Consider the following 20618-nt stretch of genomic DNA (forward strand, 5'->3'; position numbering starts at 1 on the left):
TAATAAACAGAAAGATCTCATATATTAAATCAAGCATTTTGCATTACAAAGAACATTGTCCAAAGATTACAAGAGATGAAACTATCTAGTAATAGCCCGATTCTTGACCTTGCAATCAACTATAATGTTTGAAACATTGATCCTAAGAATGACATTCTAACTATCTTGTAGTAGCTCCATTCTTAACCTTGCAATCAACATGTGAGCCATGCATCGTCAATTTATCTTGGTCATCTACAAAAATATGAGATTAGTTAGTTATATTAAGGAAATCAGGTTAATAGAGAAGTAAAATGTAAAGGAGCACCATACAAATGTGATTTACCAAAAAGTAAGATTTATATACAGATCTGGTTAATAATCTGAATATAAGAACATCTTCGAAATGAAATTTATTAAACAACATTACCGATTATGCAGCCTGTATCGAGTACAATTTGTTTTGCATCTTACATCAGCTTGAAACTAACATGAACTATCATTATCTATGTTTAGCTTCCAGTCTATTAAAAAGAATCGAAATGTAGAAATGGAAATTAACTGCAGATATTTGCAATGTCAGTACGATCACCCAACAAAGAAATAACAATAATACACACATTCGATAAGGTCATCGCCGTGCTATGAAGTACAAGCACAGAGACTTTGAGTCTTCTTACTTTGTAAACTGATGATATTCTGTTTCAATTAATTGCAAGGCACATGTTCTGAATATCTATGACTCCTTCATATAAGAAAGTGCATATCAAAACACCGGTTCACGCTTACTTTGTTAACTAACGACATTTTACTACTGATGCTTGGGATGATTCATTAGTCATGCTTGCTATGGTGTACCCAGTGCCAACAACTTGAAAATCTTAAAATAATCTACATCATGCAAGACCTCGTAATTACCTAGGAATTACAAAGGCACACATTATAATATCTCGATCCATGTAAAAAAATCTCAGAGCCTGCAGAATCAACGACACGAAAAAAAGCATCATCAGATTTTGGACAGTGGGAGTTATCCACTCATTCATAAAAACAAGACATGCATAATGAACTAAGAAACAGAAAGGGGAAAGAGCGCTATGAACTATCTAATCCACTTCTGCTTGTCATGCTATCTAATCCACTTCTGCTCGTCATCACACCTACTCTTAGCCCCTGACTCGACCCGGAAGGAATCCACGATCTAATAAATATAGACAAGAGCATGTTCTAATCAGTATACAAGAGAGAACGTCAGAGAATAATTCATTACTAGCTGGGAAACATGAACCTGCCAGACTGAGCCTACAATAGGAACTCTGGTTTCCATATGATCTTGCACCACCACACCGAGCAGAGATCAGGCCTCAAACTACAAGCGGAGATTCCATGGAAATCAGTTGGATCCATGGACCTGACAGCAACAAAATTAACACCTAATGCTTAACAAGAAATAGCTATTGAGAAAAAAAAGATGCAATATTCTACCTGAATTAACACATACAGACAAGTGATGAATCAAACATTCTTTCTGAACAAGGGGATGCAAACATTCTTCCGGAATTAACTAGATGGAGATTGTACTATATTCCTAGAAGAATTGCAGTAAAATGATAAGAGAGATGGCGTATACATATTTTTGGGTTTTTCTTCTTTTACATATACTAGGAAATATACCATGTACATTGCAATGGCAGAAAAATAACCCTCCGACCACCCATTTTAGTCCCTAAATGTAACATCCCAGATTTCTTCCTTGTTCCAACCATATTATTCGGGTATTCAGGTGCTTAGAGTATTACGACTCAGATCAGCCTCTACAGGAGGAGCTCAGCTCAAAATCAGTTCAGTGCTAAATCTGGTACTAGGTGCATGAGATTACACTTGAGCATGAAGTCCTGTTTGAACTTGTGTGCCCAGATTTACTTTGGAAGCTAGCCCGCTACTAGGCGCACGGGATTATACTTGAGCACCAAGTCTTGTTTGAACTTGTGTGGCGGACTGACTCAACCAATCATGAAAAATAAACATAACTCTTGTTATAGTACTTGTGAGGAAGGATTGATTATGATTGTTTTTGCTAGTACGTAGCTGCACTGGTTTTAGAATCCGACTAGTTTTTGCTGTTGGTCTGAACTGAACTAGAGCTGCTGCTGAAATAATTAGCACTTTGGATAGGAGCGTATGGTGCAGTACAACTTTTATTGTTGAATCTGTATTTCTACTAATAGCAAGGAAGAAGCTTGGTTAGCATTGGAATATGACTGTTGTAAAATAAATTCATATGTACCCAGCCACTAACTATTACCGACATTAGTAACTCTCTTTGTTGGCAGCAAAACATATATGTTACTTGCATGTTCCGGACATAAGAAAAGGGTTGTTGGCCACAGAGATATGTACATGCATCACTTGGAAGATCAATTGTCATGCTTAGGTCTTAGTTTATAGTTTTTTTTTGACATGGTCTTTGTATATAGTTACATACCTTATGTACAGGCATTAGCCCTTCAAGTACAAGCCCGCCAAAAAAAGGTTGTTGAACTTGTATTTCTACATTGGTTTTGTCTCAAACATAACTAGTTATTTTGTGGCCTATAGAGTACTATTATGTATAATGTCAGACAACTTTCATGTTCCAAGTTCAGCTGGGGACATCATGACACACTCTCTTAACTAAAATGGAACCCCAGAACAAATCAAGGTTGAATGTAAGTGCAGAACCATCATGTAGTAACAAGTCAGAATTGGTTACCCCTGCTCTAGCTTGGAGATAGAGGGGTGGAGGATCAATATCCTTTTGGTTGATAACCACGAAATTATTGTCACTTCCTGAGTAAAACCTGAATGCTTCAGAAACATGGGAGCACAATACTTGCCGAGAGAGAGAGAGAGAGCATGGGTGCACGCTAAGCAAAATACCATATTTCTCAATTCAGTGATCTTCTTGACACATTCATCAACTTGTTATCTCTCTGTAGAAACCATCTTTTCTCTTCGTTCAATGTTTGAGCAGAAGATCCTGCATTTATTTCACTGAGAAACTTAAGTATCTGTTAAATGGTTCACTTCAGTTATGCGACTAAAATAGGAAATCTTAGTAGGTTTGAAATTAGCTTGTGCTGCTGCGTGGGCAGGGACAAGTTTGAGTAAGGATGTGATCCATCGATGTTGTAGCTTGTAAGATGCCGCCGGCAAGGAAATACAAGGATGGGTGGAGTCAGCAGTGAATATTACTGTATCTTTTAGTGATACTAATACAGAATTGCAGATGCACGAGAGACAGAATAAGACCTGCTGTAGTCGATGAGGATGGGTGCGTCGTGCTTGCGTGGTCCCTAGCTATGCGTCAGAACAACATCGACATCTGCATCTGCAGCCGAGCAGAGGAACGGCCGCGGCGACGCCTTCGCGAACGCGAGGAGGATGGGCAGTGACGCCGTGTGTGTCCACAACGCGCGGGGAAAGTGGCGAGGGAGGAGGGGTTGGCGGAGGTTCCTCAAAAAACCGACGGCGAGGGGACGGCGGCCGTGGTGGGAACCCTGGCTGCCTGTTGTGTCTCGAATTTTTGTTGGCCTTTGGTGTGTCTCGCTTAGGATAAAGGAAGAAGAGGGGAACGACTCGTGCGCGAGAGGTTAGCGTCAAAAGAGACGGAAGTGGGTACGGAGTGGTTAGTGCTAAGTGGGGATGGTGGGATGTTTAGCCAAACAACACATTCTGTTATTTCGTTGCTGGACATACGTTGCTAAAAGGGGGTTTTGTTGCAGTGTTTGTAAATAGCATGATAATATACACCCCGACTTGATAATTTATGTATAGACACCACGGTAACTCTGACCCATGGAAAAAAATTGTTAAAAACATATTTCGGTAACATCTGTGTAAATAACAGGGTAATATAGGCTTCCAGACCTGATAACTTAGGTACAAACAGTACGATAATTTTGACCCTTGATTTTGTTGTTGAAAACATACTCTGATAATTTTTTGTGTAAATAACATGATAGTATAGGCTTCCGGTCCTGATAACTTAGGTACAAATACTACGACAATTTTGACCCATGAATATGTTTTGTTGAAAACATACCACTAATAACTTCTCGTGTAAATAACATGATAGCATATGCTCCCGGACATGATAACTTGGATACAAACACCACGATAACTTTGACTCATGTAAAAAAGTTGTTTGGAAACATACTCCGGTAACATCTGTATAGATAACATGGTAATATATGATCCCGGACCTGATAACTTAGGTACAAACACCACGATAACTTTGACTAGTGAAAAAAAGTTGTTGAAAACATACTCTGATAACTCTTTTGTGTAAATAGCGTGATAATTTGGCTCTCGGTTCTGATAATGTAGGTACAAACACCATGATAACTTTGACCCATGAAAAAAAGTTATTGAAAACATACTCTAGTAGGCTATGTGTAAATAATATGGTAATATACGCATAGCAGAGCTGATAACTTATTTATACAGATGTTGAAAGATACGTCGGTAATTTCTGTGTAAATAAAATGATAGTTTTTGAATGACAAACGAGATAACTTACGTTGAAAAATCATGGTATCTTAGACATTAACATTTTAACAACCTGATATTTTAGCATGATTAGCCCGGTAAATTTGGTGCGAATTACCTGATAAATCTAGCACGATTAGCCTGGTACATCTAGCATGAGCAGTCTTGCTTCAGTTAACTCAAACATAGTTATATGTATACAAATTAGATGTCAAACGGTAAATATGCATATAGGATTCATTAGTCTAGTTGGCTATCAGAGATAGCTTTGAAAGAGGAGGTCTTACGTTCAATTCCTGCTTTTTACGCATGTTTTTTTCCAATGGAGAAGAAACTAGAGGAGAAAAAAATAACAGAAAACGTGCGCTGGTGGTTTAGCGATCACGAAGGATTAGTGATCTAGGCGGGGACGAGAGAAAAAAAACAGAAAATGTACGTTGATAAGCGCCGGCGCACCGACCCAAAGTTTCGGCCGGTCACGTTCCAGCCGCCCGATACGCGCACCCCATAGCGCACGATTCACCTCTCGTGTGCGTCTTTTTTCTACTTCCTCGCGTTAGTATCTCTGAAACATGTGCTGCTCGTCGCCCCTCCCCCACCCCTCCCCGGCCTGAAGCTCCGTGGCGCCGCTCGCCAGCTCACCGTCGGCTTCGCAGGTGCAGCTCGCCAGGGCCGCTCATCGGCTGGATGGTTGCATAAAAACGAAAGCTTAAGGGAGGTTCCAGCTCTGCTTTAGCCGCTTCCAGCAAAATCAAATGTTGATTGAAGCAAAAAAACACAAGTACAACAAAAATCACCATGGACGCAAAATACAGCAAAAATCACCTTGGGCATCGCCGTCGCCGCTTAGCACTATCTTAGAGCATCTCCAGCCGCGCCCCCAACAGGCCCCCCAGGCCACTTTTTCGGCGCCGGCGCCAAAAAAAAGCCCCAGTCGCGCCCCCAGGACGACGAAAAGCGCCGGTTCGGCCCTTTTTTCCGCCCGGCGACCGCAGGCCGAACCCGACGCACTGGGGGGCGATCGGGGGCTCCGGCGCAAGGGAAAAGCGCGGCTGGTCCACACCCTCAGGTGAAAAGTCAAGATTTTCTTCCCCGACTCGCCTTCCAGCCCCCGCGCCCTCGGCCGCCACTAGCTATATCCCGGCGCCGGCCGCCGCCTTTCACCGCTAGATAGCCATTCCCCGCCGGAAAAATAGCAGAGGTTCGCCGAGGCAGCCCCTCCACCAGGAGGCAAGAACGCCTGGTTTGCGAAGATTCAGGAGGCTTGCAGGATCACGAAGGATTAGTGATCTAGGCGGGGACGAGAGAAAAAAACCAGAAAATGTACGTTGATAAGCGCCGGCGCACCGACCCAAAGTTTTGGCCGGTCACGTTCCAGCCGCCCGATACGCGCACCCCATACCGCACGATTCACCCCTCGTGTGCGTCTTTTTTCTACTTCCTCGCGTTAGTATCTCTGAAACATGTGCTGCTCGTCGCCCCTCCCCCACCCCTCCCCGGCCTGAAGCTCTGTGGCGCCGCTCGCCAGCTCACCGTCGGCTTCGCAGGTGCATCTCGCCAGGGCCGCTCATCGGCTGGATGGTTGCATAAAAACGAAAGCTTAAGGGAGGTTCCAGCTCTGCTTTAGCCGCTTCCAGCAAAATCAAATGTTGATTGAAGCAAAAAAACACAAGTACAACAAAAATCACCATGGACGCAAAATACAGCAAAAATCACCTTGGGCATCGCCGTCGCCGCTTAGCACTATCTTAGAGCATCTCCAGCCGCGCCCCCAACAGGCCCCCCAGGCCACTTTTTCGGCGCCGGCGCCAAAAAAAAGCCCCAGTCGCGCCCCCAGGACGACGAAAAGCGCCGGTTCGGCCCTTTTTTCCGCCCGGCGACCGCAGGCCGAACCCGACGCACTGGGGGGCGATCGGGGGCTCCGGCGCAAGGGAAAAGCGCGGCTGGTCCACACCCTCAGGTGAAAAGTCAAGATTTTCTTCCCCGACTCGCCTTCCAGCCCCCGCGCCCTCGGCCGCCACTAGCTATATCCCGGCGCCGGCCGCCGCCTTTCACCGCTAGATAGCCATTCCCCGCCGGAAAAATAGCAGAGGTTCGCCGAGGCAGCCCCTCCACCAGGAGGCAAGAACGCCTGGTTTGCGAAGATTCAGGAGGCTTGCAGGATCACGAAGGATTAGTGATCTAGGCGGGGACGAGAGAAAAAAACCAGAAAATGTACGTTGATAAGCGCCGGCGCACCGACCCAAAGTTTTGGCCGGTCACGTTCCAGCCGCCCGATACGCGCACCCCATACCGCACGATTCACCCCTCGTGTGCGTCTTTTTTCTACTTCCTCGCGTTAGTATCTCTGAAACATGTGCTGCTCGTCGCCCCTCCCCCACCCCTCCCCGGCCTGAAGCTCCGTGGCGCCGCTCGCCAGCTCACCGTCGGCTTCGCAGGTGCATCTCGCCAGGGCCGCTCATCGGCTGGATGGTTGCATAAAAACGAAAGCTTAAGGGAGGTTCCAGCTCTGCTTTAGCCGCTTCCAGCAAAATCAAATGTTGATTGAAGCAAAAAAACACAAGTACAACAAAAATCACCATGGACGCAAAATACAGCAAAAATCACCTTGGGCATCGCCGTCGCCGCTCAGCACTATCTTAGAGCATCTCCAGCCGCGCCCCCAACAGGCCCCCCAAGCCACTTTTTCGGCGCCGGCGCCAAAAAAAAGCCCCAGTCGCGCCCCCAGGACGACGAAAAGCGCCGGTTCGGCCCTTTTTTCCGCCCGGCGACCGCAGGCCGAACCCGGCGCACTGGGGGGCGATCGGGTGCTCCGGCGCAAGGGAAAAGCGCGGCTGGTCCACACCCTCAGGTGAAAAGTCAAGATTTTCTTCCCCGACTCGCCTTCCAGCCCCCGCGCCCTCGGCCGCCACTAGCTATATCCCGGCGCCGGCCGCCGCCTTTCACCGCTAGATAGCCATTCTCCGCCGGAAAAATAGCAGAGGTTCGCCGAGGCAGCCCCTCCACCAGGAGGCAAGAACGCCTGGTTTGCGAAGATTCAGGAGGCTTGCAGGAAGGATGTCGAGCGGGCATTTGGTGTGCTTCAATCTCGATTTGCTGTTGTCCTGTACCCCGCTCAGACCTGGTTCAAAGATCAAATGTGGGAGATTATGACTTGTTGTGTCATCTTGCACAACATGATCATCGAGAGCGAGCAAGAAGACCCAGTGTTTGACACTGAACCATACTACAGGCAGGGTCCTCTAGCCGAAGTTGATCACCAGCTACCGGCAACCTGGACTGCCTATCTCAGTATGCGTCAGGAGATCCGAGACCCACAGGTGCATCATCAACTGCAGAAAGATCTGATTGAGCACCTATGGAGGCTCAAGGGGGACGCCGGGCGCGACGTGTGATGAAATATGAGTTTTTATTTGTTGAACTATATAATTTGTATTGAACTATTTGTTGTTGTACTATTTTGTTGAAGTATTTGATTTTTCTGTGATGAAATATGTGATAAGAAAAAATTGTGTTCATAATTGAACGCCGAGACACAGCGAACCACGCCGAATATGAGCCTATTCTCGCCCATATGGGCCCTTTATTCGCCGAAATGGGGCTGAAAAGTGGGCCAATTTCGGCGCCGGGGGGCGACGACTGGGCGCAAAACCGCCCCCAGCGCCGATTGTATCGCCGGCTCGCCCCCAGGGGGCGATTTTTATGCGTCCTTTGGGGGGGGGCAACGGCTGGAGATGCTCTTACCTCCGGGTTGAAGCAAACCTCTTGGCGGGTTCCAGCAAAATCGATTGCTGGTTCCAGCAAAAAAATCAATGCAGCAAAAATTTATTGCAGCCACTGGCGTCGCCGCCCAGCACCATCCGTTGAATGAAGCAAAATTTCACGCCGGTTCCAGCTAAAGCAAATGCTGGTTCCAGCAAAAAAAATTGATGTAGCAAAAAAATCTCGCAGCCACCGGCGTCGCCGCCCAGCACCATCTGTTTTGAGGAAGCAAAATCGCTGGCCGGTTCCAGCAAAAACAAGTGCTGGTTCCAGCAAAAAATTCAATGCAGCAAAAAAATCGCTGACTCGGTTCCAGCTTTTGTGCAGATGCTTCCAGCAAATCTTGAACATGGTTGGAGCTGTGCCGTCGCCCGGTTCTAGCAAATCTATGCCCTGCTCGGCTTGGAGCTTGAACCATGGTGGGGAGGCCGTCGCGCACGAGGGCATCGTCGCCGGCGAAATCGTCGCAGCCGTTGGTCTCGTCCAACCTCTGCAGCCTGGTGGGTTGCTGTAGCAGAAAAGCACATGAGCAGCAGCAAAAAGAAGTGGTGGCGCACGAGGTGGAACCAAATCGCGATTTGCGGCAAACGCCTGGCGGCCATGTTGCTTCCGGGCTCCGGCCGGTAGGGGGAAGAGGGCCCCTCACCGGCATACGTGACGAGAGAGTATTTTGGGAGGTGGAATTGGGGGAAAACGATAGGCGTGAGGGGATAAGGTTGTTGTGTGTCGGTGGGCTGGGCCCCGCATAGGATGACATGGCGCTACTAGCGACAATGGATCCACATGAATCCTACTACGCGCGAGCGACCGGCGCGTCGCTTCGGCCGGCTTGCCGATTGCAAACATTTACCATTAGCGATCGAGCAAATGGGCTTAGCGATGGTGGGAAAGATTGTTCGGATCTATATCTATAAACCGAACGTCTGACATTTTCACAGTCCATTAATATTATACCGAATATCAATATCTATAGTATCCACGTAATTAACTTTTAATTAATATCCTACCTAATATTAGCGTGCAATTAATTTTCTTCCTACCATCAACGTGAGTGCTACTACTGACGTGAGCGCGGCCGTTGAGCGCAGCAGCAACGGGCTACGGTTTTCCAGGGAACGGCCGGGAACGCGGCCCTGGAGCCGTGTCTATTTCCGCATTCTGTTTGCGTATCCGGGATTATCTCCCGGCCCATTACCCTCCCAACCCCCAGATCGAAAAGATACACTATATAATCCAGCAACGTGCGGAAAACATCCAGATCCCGATCTAGCGCACTCCACTCCACTCCCCTGAGAAAACAAAACAAACAGTGCGCGCTCCACTCTCCATCGCGCGACCCAGCGACGAACGGCCGCGCCCATCGAGCGCACCGCCGGCGCCCTCCCCTCCCCTCTGCCGGGTCTTGTTGCCGGTAGGCTCCTCCTCTTCTCCCTCCCGCTTTCCCTCTCCGCATCGCATCCTTTTTGTGGTGGAGCTTGGTGAGGTGCAGTGAGCGAGGCAGGTGCCATAGGGGGACTGGTAGCAGGGGCAGGAGAGGTCGAGAGGAGTTGTTAGTTTAGTTCTTGGCCCGCTGACGAAGCAAGTTCTTGCGGTGTGCAACAATTCATCCCTGCAGAACAGATCTGCACAGTACATTGTTCCATATGTAGCGAAATGAAGAAAATACGTAGAACTGGATTTTTTTTCTCCTTTTCTGCAATCATGACTTGCCAAGTTGTCATAAGCTTTCAGAGTTTTGCTTCATCCTTTCAAGAATAATGCGAAGCAAAAATGGTTGCAGATTAGATCAATGCAGCTTTTGTCATAACAGAGATTTTCACCACCTATGCTTTACTACTCGCATCCTGAAAATCTACGCCATCGCTATAATTGGATGCGACTATAATGGGGACAATCTTTTTTGGATTGTTGTATGTACGTACGAGAAATAGGTTTAATCGTTTGAGATGCTGTCACTGTCATCAGCTTCAACCACAGGTACTACACACAGCGATGAAGACAACATTCTCTGGCACCCTAACGTGCCAGCACATGTGCTCATGTCTGAATTATTTAGTTGTTATTATTCTTCATGATTTACTGCCAGCAATCTCAGTTGATCTACTTGGCCAGTATTTCCTATGCATGCTCGAGTAGCCAACTAACCATATATGCATACTTCCTCTCTGCCCTTTGCAACGTGCATACCACTAAACCACTTTTCCATTAGTAGTGCTGTGCAACGCCCCCGTGCGACAAGCCAATGATGGCCAGAGCTGCACTTCTTCCTGTTGCGTTGCTGCTGTGCCTTGCACTGGCCGGCGGCGCCAATGCTGCACGGAAGTCGACGGCCGGATTCTATGAACTCAAGAACAAGAAGGGGGATTTCTCCATCAAGGTCACCAACTGGGGCGCTGCCCTCGTATCTGCCATCGTCCCTGATGGCAAAGGTATGGCTTACTCTTTTCTTGTTTCCAAGAGCCCACATGCATGTTTGCGTCTTGTTGCTCATGAGCTGAAACCTTTCTTTTATGTAGGGAACTTGGCTGATGTTGTCCTTGGGTACGACACTGTTGCTGAATATGCCGTAAGATCACGAATCCCTCTGTTTTCACTGTTTGAGTATACATTGTTCTAGTCTTTTCGCTTCTCTGTTTATTGGATGATGATATGAATCACACACAAACGCACACGCTGCTTCATGAGAAAAGAAGTATTACGGAGGCGAAAAAAGTAAGAGGAAAGTTGCTCCTGGACGTGTTATGTGTTGAAATATGCAATGCAGCTTTAATTATGTATTTATGTTACATGCATGCTTCAAAGGTCCAAACACACCTAAATTCAAAATCACTGTATGCTTGTCTCTTCATCAGAATGGCTCTGCTTCATTCGGAGCAACGGTTGGGCGCGTAGCCAACAGAATCGCCAACGCCCGCTTTGTTCTTGACGGGAAAACCTATCACCTTCTCCGTAACGACGGCAACAACACGATTCATGGCATGCTTCATACTTCACTTTGATTTATTTTTCTAAACCCCATGCATAACGATATGGTAAGATTGTTAAGTTTGATCCCCATCATCTTCTTGCTGCTTGTTCAGGAGGACCCAAGGGGTTCGGCAAGGTCATTTGGACGGTGAAGGAGCATGTGAGCCATGGTGACTCCCCATACATCACCTTCTACTACCACAGCTTGGATGGAGAGCAAGGTAACTAAAACGAAGTAAAATTGCCAACTTTTTGCTCATTGATTAATCTTATGACACTATGGTAAGGAATTTGGTGAATCCAAGACATAAAATTTGAAAAGCCCTCCCAAATGCGCTGAAAAATGCATCCTATACGGTTTAGGCTCCCTTAGTGAACATCCTCTGTTGATAAGGGGGTCCTATTCCCAAGCGGCTCGCGGCTAAAAGTGTTTGGGTTATGTGTATCTTTCGAAACCGCCACCTCCAAGGAGCCATTTGGGTTGTACACCAACTTCACAAATGGCCCTCTCTGTGCCTCCGTTTGCATGTGAAAAACACCTACAATTGAATAATCCTCTATTTTGGCTAATAGATGAAAACATCAACATCGACATAGTTTATTATATGCAGCACTGAAACTTCAACATAAGCTCATACATTCATCATTTCCCCACAGAACATTAACATATCTCAGTTGATCTTCATATCCCAGAATATGTCAAATTTTGTTTTCTTGGTTGTGTTGTTGCCTCCATGTGTTCTTTGCCACAGGAGCATTCTTTGTTATAAGAGAGCTCCAAGCATTTAACAAAATAACAGAATTAATCACACTGTTAAACAATTAACCAAATTGGTTAAACAAAATTAAAATGAAGCATATATAAATTAACACACAGTATACTCATGGATTTTACAATAAGACACAATGAAACAGACCGGCTAGGGGATCAACCTGAACCAGGGCGCAAATCAACTAGGGCACATGCACGCATGTCTGCTTGGGCTAAGCTCAACGGCGCATCTCTGGCATCCGTGTAACTCTACATGACACCGCGCCCTCGGAGTAACGCTACCTGCTTCCATAGCCACCCTGATCTAGAGGAGGATAACTGACGATACTGCATCCCGCCGTGACAGTTTGGGACGAGCTTTTCATTTTGGTCATTTTTGTATTAGCGTACGTTGAGTCGCAACTATACTATAGGGCTGATTTGCACTTGTTCCTAAGAACAATCATGTTTGGGCAATGCAGGATTCCCAGGCGCCCTCGACGTATACGTGAAGTACCAGCTCTCCCGGCCATACGACCTGAGCATCCGCATGAACGTGACTGCGAGGAACAAGGCGACGCCAGTGAACCTCGCGAACCACGCGTACTGGAACCTGGCCGGCCACGGCAGCGGCGACGTCCTCAAGCACGAGCTCCAGATGTTCGCCTCACACTACACCCCCGTCGACGGGTCCATGATACCGACGGGCGAGGTCGCGCCCGTGGCCGGCACGATGTACGACTTCGGCAGGCGGATCCCCGTGGGCACCAACATGAAGATCGTCCCTGGCGGCGGCGGCGGGTACGACATGAACTACGCCGTGGACGGGCAGCACGGGCAGCAGAACGCGATGCGGCCGGTGGCGCGCGTCCGGGACCCCAAGTCCGGGCGGGCGTTCGAGCTGTGGGCGAACCAGCCCGGGGTGCAGTTCTACACCGCCAGCTGGCTCATCAACGAGAAGGGGAAGGCCGGGAAGGTGTACGGGCAGTACGGCGCGCTGTGCCTGGAGACGCAGGCGTACCCCGACGCCGTCAACCACCCCAACTTCCCGTCCTCCATCGTGAGGCCCGGCCAGGTGTACAAGCACGACATGGTCTTCAGGTTCTCCTACCAGGCCACCTACGACGCGTGAGATGCTTGATCGTCCGTCGTTTCTTGTGGACTGTGCGGTAACATTTTGGTAGCTTGTGTAATAAGATGTGGCATTGGGACGAAGACATGAGGTTGCTGTCATTTGACCGCGTAATAAAGAAAAAATGCCGCTTCAACTGGAGTATTGTGCCGAATGCCTTTGGCAACTTATGGTCGTGCAAAGTGAATCGCATATAATTAATATAGAAAACTCAGTCAGTCTCTTGTGCAAGTATCTTCAAACGATCTATGACTAATCAACTTGTTAATCCCATCCAGTGCCTCCTCTTTCTTCTGTCTTTTAACGTATAAACCAGTAATCTACTCTTGTATTTTGGTTGAGAGGGTGATAGTGTACTGGTTTCCTCGTGGGTTGAGGCCAAATACTGGAGGAGGAGGCATCGTGGAGGCCCGGGGGATGGGCAGGCCAGCGCCTGCTTGCTTACTCGGTCGGCCTGGTTGGGCGTGGCGCTAGGCACTATGAAACAAGCACAAAACATAATCGAGAGAATTGATCGCGCTTTCTTTAGGCCTCCTAAATTGAAATTGTATGCTGAATTGCTAACACTTAATTGTTTCAGAAAATATGATGGAGTCAAATGATGATGGTGGTATTTTTGTCGGATGGGGGATGTCAATAGCTTCAAAACGAGCTAAAGAACGTCGAAATCGGACTCCGGATAAATTAGTTATGGCCGAAACAAGAATTCAGCCCTGTCAGTTTCAGGGTTAACCGGACATCCGGGAGTAGGTCCGGATGATACGGGTTCGTCAACCGGATTTCTGTCGTGTGGGGCGTCCGGACATCCGGGAGATGGTCCGGCTGATCCGGGTGGATCCGGATGATCCGGGAGTACTTCCGGTGATCCGGCAGGTTAAACTGGTCGGGATTTCCTCTCGGGGACGAATTTTTGGTCGGAAATGAATGATTTTCAGGGAAAAATTGAGGAGATTTTGTGGATGAAAGGTGGGGAAACTTGGGGAGATGCTAGATCCACTCGAAACCAAGCAAATCCATGGATCAAAATCAACAAAACATCATCAAAACCAACAAATCACAAAAAAATTAGGGATATTTTTGGTGGGGATTTTTAAATTTAGGACGAAATCAAACAAAACAAGGCTAGAAAAAGAGGGGTAGGGGCTCCAAATTCGTGATCAACCTTACTCTGATCCAAGATGATGTAGGGTAGAACCCTAGATGCCCGATCTTTCACGAAATGGAGGGGATCCCGCGAAGAACACGAAGAACGCGAGGGGAAACACGAGGGAAAACGAGAGGAACACTCAAGAACAAGTCCAATCTCACATCCACTAGACAATCAAACACACAAGATCTATAAGGTACATGAACAACAAAGAGAAAGATACAAGATAAAGTTCATCTCCAAGAGGAGGTCTTGAGGGGTCTTCTCGTGAGCGGTCTTGAATCCCGTAGGATCTTCTCACATGCTCACATGGAGGTCCTGAACTCCATGGGAGTGGTAGTCTCTCTCTCTCTCTCAAGAGGAGGAGGTAGGAGCAAAGCTCACATACAAATGACCTAGCATATTTGCTAACCCTAAAAATGAGGAGGAGGAGGTCTATCTATAGTCTAAGGGGCGAAGGGGTAAGTTAGGTGGGCGAATGGGTACATGGGCCTCGGCCCGGAGACATGCACGCAGGCAAGGCCGGATGATCTGGATGGGGGTCCCGATGATCCGGGCATGTCCGGATGATCCGGGTCTTCATTCGGATGATCCGGCTTCACGTAGAGGTTTCACAGGCTCTCTGACTTGTGATCCGGGCGGGGGCCCAGTGGATCCGGGCATCGGGGATCCGGATGATCCGGACAGAGTCTCGGATGATCTGGCTTCAAGTGAAGCCTTCGGGTGTCTTCGGCGCAGTTATCCAGACGAGGGTCCGGATGATCCGGACGGCGGTTCGGACGTCCGGCCTGGCTCCAGCAGCCGCTCCATCTTCTTCTTCTCCTTTCTTCCGTCTTCTCTTCCATGCCTCCCTCGCGGATGGTGTAGACGTACACTTGCGCTCGCACTCCTCGACATCCGCGAAGTTCCGACAATACCTATGCATGCACACGGGAGAAGTGTCAAGTAGTATACCATCCTCGAAGGGGTCAAGTGAACACGTGTAAAGGATATGGTTCACCTTTATGTATGTGAAGTAGATGTCGCACGTGTCACTTGCCAAACGGACTCTTGACATGGTGATGTCCGTAGGATGCTCCGCATCATCCCCTCCCCCTTGGGAAAGATCCGACCTCGGATCCAAAACCAAATCACCATGGGAAAGAGATGGCGTCGCCGTGCAGAAGTGGACGATCACCAAATACTCGTCATCTTGAAGCTCGAAATGGGCACTCTCCAATGTCGCACCATCTAGTGATTCCTTCAAAAGGAGCAAAGACAACAAACACTTGGAAAAACAAATGTGGTTAGCGTTAGTGCAAAACCAAGCATTCAAGAGGTGATGCACCAAACAAGTGTTGTCATCAAGCATAGCATATGGTTTGACAAAGGATTGTGACATGGCATGTAAGCACATAAATTGAGCATAATGAAGGTCATCATGGAAACAAGCATGTAAATGTGAGGTAGTGATGCAAATATGTGTGATAAGAAAATAAGCATCTACCTCGTTGTCATAGTAATCATGCATAAAGTACTCGATGAAAGGTCTATGGTAGGCATAGGAATCATTCACAACACCAAATAAAATGAAGTGTCTAAACACATGAGTCAAGTGCAAGACAATCCAAGCAGAATGCGCATAGGGTGTAGTGAAAATAGTGTAGCACTCAACACAATAGAAAGAGCAATTGTTCAACATGTGTGAGGCAATCAAGGCAAGCATGTAGCAATCAATGGGACATGGCATAGGTGAAGTGATGACATTGTTACAACCAAACTTGTGAGAGGAACAAGTAATCCAAGAATTGGATGCAACACACAAGGTATATATGTCATGAGGCATGGGAAGGTGAAAATGACAAGTCAAAGCAAGATCTCTAACATGTGCGCAATCAAGTGGTCCAAGATGACCAAGAAGTCTAATGGAGCAAGCAACACAAGTAGTATGATCCATAATATCCATGCTCATGGTTTGGGGGTTCTCAAAAGAGAAGGATATCACCTTGAAAGCATGTCCTTGTTCGTTCTTCACAATGCCGAAATGCAAGCAAAAGCGGTGTAGAAGCGAGTCATGGTAGAATGTATGAGGCTCGCTCTCAAGAGCTCGAATGGTCAACTCACGTGAAGTGGAAGTCGACACAAAGTCCAGGTATCCTACACATGCACACAACAAAACAAAGTACGTATGCGCATGGTAATAAACACATCATCCATCATGATGGTTCTTTTCTCTTGCACAAAACCATTAGAAGCACAAGTTCATGAATAATATGATGCAACAACGGCAATATTCATGGCGCTAGGTATATGGTGCAAAGAGGTAAGACAAGCATGCTTCACAAGAAATATGTCAAAATCTCCAAATATATGCGAGAATGCTATGGGGGCAATCTCATTAGCAAGAGTTAAGTCATTGTTGCATTCAATACATGACAAATCATCTAGCATGAGAGAGGCAATATATGGAGATATATGACAAGAAGCAATAACAATCATGTGCAAAACATGTAGATGTTTGTCATCAACCGCATGAAACGAGCAAGTATGAATCATCGGTGATGCAACAAGGCAAGCAATCTGTAACGCCCACGATGCGGCTATATCTCCCACGTGTCGAGGCACGACTTAGAGGCATAACCGCATAGTGGTTTTGTCGCAAGAAGGGTCATCTTCACACAATCCCATGTAATGAACAAGAATGGGATAAAGAGTTGGCTTACAAACGCCACTTCACACAATACATAAATATCATCATACATCATCCATAATACAAACATATAGACCGACTACGGTCAAAATCCAGATGAAAATAAGACAACCCCAAATGCTAGATCCTCGATCGTCCCAACTGGGCTCCACTACTGATCATCAGGAAAAGACACATAGTAACGACCACGTTCCTCGTCGAACTCCCACTTGAGATCGACGCCATCATCTGCACTGGCATCGTCGGCACCTGCAACTGTTTTGGTAGAATCTGTGAGTCACGGGGACTCAGCAATCTCACACCCGCGAGATCAAGACTATTTAAGCTGGTAGGAAAGGATGGTGCAATGAGGTGGAGCTGCGGCGGCAAAAGCATATATGGTGGCTAACTTGCGCAAATGAGAGCGAGAAGAGAAGCAACGGAACGGACGTCATCTAGCAATGACCAAGAAGTGATCCTGAACACCTACTTACGTCATACATAACACAGACCGTGTTCACTTCCCGGACTCCGCCGAGAAGAGACCATCACGGCTACACACGCACTTGGTGCATTTTAATTGGGTCAAGTGACAAGTTATCTACAACCGGACATTAACAAATTCCCATCTGCCTCATAACCGCGGGCACGGCTTTCGAAAGATAATACCCTGCAGGGGTGTCCCAACTTAGCCCATCATAAGCTCTCACGGTCAACGAAGGATAAACCTTCTCCCGGAAAGACCCGATCAGTCTCGGAATCCCGGTTTACAAGACATCTCGACAATGGTAAAACAAGACCAGCAAAGCCCCCGAATGTGCCGACAAATCCTGATAGGAGCTGCACATATCTCGTTCTCAGGGCACAACGGATGAGCCAGACGTCGGGTTGGCATAGACCCTGGTTGCCCAGGGGGCGCCGGACATCGCTCGGTTTGGGCCAGCATTCGAAGGAACACTGGTCCGGGGGTTTAAAATAAGATGACCCTCGGGCTCGCGAAAACCCGGGGGAAAAAGGCTTAGGTGGCAAATGGTAAAACCAAGGTTGGGCCTTGCTGGAGGAGTTTTATTCAAGGCGAACTGTCAAGGGGGTCCCATAAATCACCCGACCGTGTAAGGAACGCAAACTCAAGGAACACAATCCCGGTATAACAGTAACTAGGGCGGCAAGAGTGGAACAAAACACCAGGCATAAGGCCGAGCCTTCCACCCTTTATCAAAATATATAGATGCATTAATTAAATAAGAGATATTGTGATATCCCAACATATCCATGTTCCGACATGGAACAAACTTCAACTTCACCTGCAGCTAGCAACGCTATAAGAAGGGCTGAGCAAAAGCGGTAACTTAGCCAAACAACGGTTTGCTAGGAAATGATGGTTAGGGGCTGACATGGCTAAAATAGGAGACATGATATAGCAAGTGATAGGTAGCGGAGCATGGCAATAGAGCGAACAACTAGCATAGCAAAGACAGAAGTGATTTCGAGGGGTGGTCATCTTGCCTGCAAGATTCTCAGAGTTGTCGAAAGCTTGATCCTCGTAAGCGTACTCGACATGTTCCTCGTTCACGAACTCGTCTCCTGGCTACCCAAGACAAGAACACAAACAAACGGAACCACAATCAACAACGAGAAATGCGCAAGCAACATGATGCAAAACATGTATGATATGCAAGATATGATATGCGATGCATATGCGTGCTCCGGAAGGAAAATGATGAACATGGCAGTAACTTGGCAAACCAAGCATGCCACTGGAAACATGAGATGATTTCGGTCGAAATCGATATAAAGATCACCGGAATCGGATGCACGGTTTGCAAATGGCAAGCAAAACAAGAATGACACTAAACTGCGATAAACAGCAAGATAGCACTTAAAATGCAACAAGCAACAATGCTACAGCACCCCAACATAGCAACAAAGCACATGGCAGTAATCTACAGGAGATGCTTGACAAAAGATGAACAATGAGCTACGGCTAGTTCACAACATATCAAGCTCAAACAAGCATGGCAAAAGAGCAAAAGATTACAGGTTCACAGACTTGGTGAAAAACTGGACATGGCAGTAAACAGCATCAGGTAGCGATGTTCAGAGCACGAAATCAACATGCTACAGGAACTTAACATATCAAAACAAGGCATGGTAGTGTTCTACTAAATGCACATGACAAAAGTCCCTTACTGACTATAAGCCAAAAAGGACCAGAAGATATGATGGCAAGCATGTAAACATAGCAAGTTTCGTTATCAGGTTTCAGACTTAGCAGAAAACAGAGCATGGCAGAAATATTAATATGTAGGCCTCTTTGTGAGCTTGATGCACTCACTACAGAGCAATGCATGACAAACCAAGCATACCTACAGTAAGATGGCATGTTTATGAAGCTAACCATGACAAACACAATAGCATAGCATGTGTGGATCAACTACAATAAGCTTGGCAAAAATGCATGTCATGTTAAGAATCTGCCAGAAATATTTTATAGCAAAAGTAGAGCAAGATTGAGTCATGCTATGGTACTCTAAAATTGCAAACAATTGCAGGAATGGATCAATTACAACTATATCTACAAAACATCCTTACTGAACATCTCCAAAATATGCATGGATCTCTCTGTAGCATCAAGTTTACATGGCAACAAAATTACAGCAGACAAGGACTTAGAGAAATCACTGTCCCTAAAATCAGAATTATTACGAGGCCTATTTTGCATGCTTGTGCTAGTCACCACAGAGATCAAAAAAATATATGGACTATACCACTGGAAAGATGGCATGGCATACTTCAAAACACATGTAGAGCTCATGCTCAAAAGATGCGCAGAATAAATGATACAAAAATGACAAATCTCCAAGTTCTGTCAAGAACCAGAGAATAACAGCAACTAGCCCTCTTCCAACGAAGATTTGGGCATCAAGATGACCTCTAATGAACATGGTGCAATTGAACAAAATGAATAGCATCACGAGACGAACAATTTTACATATTACACGCGCGAATCATAGCTACATGCACAGAGTTACCGCATCTCGAACAGGAGCACATGCTAAAGATTTTCCAGGACTTGGAGGAATTTTGAGGGGGGTTTGAGAGAAAGTCAACGGGGCACTGTACCAGATCCGATCGGGGTTCGTGGAGCTCGGGCCGCCGGCGGGAGGAAGAGGAGCCGGAGGGCGACGGCGAGGCAGGGGCCGGCGGGGCCTGGCCGGAGGAGGGCGCCGGCGGCGGAGGAGGGGCGCCGGAGGTGGGGTCGCCGGCGGGGGCGGCGAGCGCCGGCGGAGGCGCGGCGGCGGGGACCGGTGGCGGCGGCGGCCGGCCGGCCGGCGGGGAGGCCGCGGCGGCGCGGCCCGATGCGGCGGACGGGGCGCGGGGAGGCGGCGCGGTGGAGCGGGCCGCGGGGGCCGGGGACGGGCCTGCGGGCCGGCGGCGGCGGGAGGACCCGGCGGCGACGTGGCGCGCCGCGATTCGTCGGTTGCGGCGGCGGACGTGTCCGGCCGACGGCGGACGCGTCCGGCGGCGCGGAGGGAAAAATTTAGGGTTTCGACTGCAGTTTCGTTTTTCGGGATGCCCACATATAAATAGGTAGAGGGAGCTAGGAGACTCCAAATGAGGTGCGGTTTTCGCCCACACGATCGTGATCGAACGACCTAGAGCATGGAAGAGAGTTTGGTGG

The 20618-nt window shown here is 47.5% G+C and overlaps 1 protein-coding gene and 1 long non-coding RNA gene across 6 annotated transcripts; one reads left to right on the forward strand and one right to left on the reverse strand.

The window, feature by feature from the left end:
• Nucleotides 1-3617, reverse strand: LOC123053521 (uncharacterized). Of its 4 annotated transcripts, none has more exons than XR_006425669.1 (4): nt 3271-3617; nt 2899-2998; nt 898-2808; nt 1-234 (listed from the first exon to the last, which is right to left on the reverse strand). It is a non-coding gene; the product is annotated as an uncharacterized lncRNA (long non-coding RNA). The 4 variants fall into 4 exon arrangements; XR_006425670.1 differs by having other exon boundaries at nt 898-2819; XR_006425667.1 differs by having other exon boundaries at nt 898-1180; nt 1268-2998.
• A 5827-nt stretch (nt 3618-9444) lies between these two features.
• LOC123053522 (galactose mutarotase) lies at nt 9445-13262 on the forward strand. Of its 2 annotated transcripts, none has more exons than XM_044476986.1 (6): nt 9445-9682; nt 10484-10700; nt 10788-10837; nt 11124-11247; nt 11352-11459; nt 12472-13262. In XM_044476986.1, exons 2-6 carry the CDS (start codon nt 10514-10516, stop codon nt 13119-13121), a joined length of 1119 nt encoding a protein of 372 aa, XP_044332921.1. In that variant the 5' UTR covers nt 9445-9682; nt 10484-10513; the 3' UTR covers nt 13122-13262. The 2 variants fall into 2 exon arrangements, with proteins under 2 accessions (XP_044332921.1, XP_044332922.1); XM_044476987.1 differs by having other exon boundaries at nt 9518-9682; nt 10481-10700.
• The last annotated feature ends 7356 nt before the right edge of the window (nt 13263-20618 follow it).

Source organism: Triticum aestivum, chromosome 2D (genome assembly GCF_018294505.1).
Source record: "Triticum aestivum cultivar Chinese Spring chromosome 2D, IWGSC CS RefSeq v2.1, whole genome shotgun sequence".
NCBI classification, from domain to species: Eukaryota; Viridiplantae; Streptophyta; class Magnoliopsida; order Poales; family Poaceae; genus Triticum; species Triticum aestivum.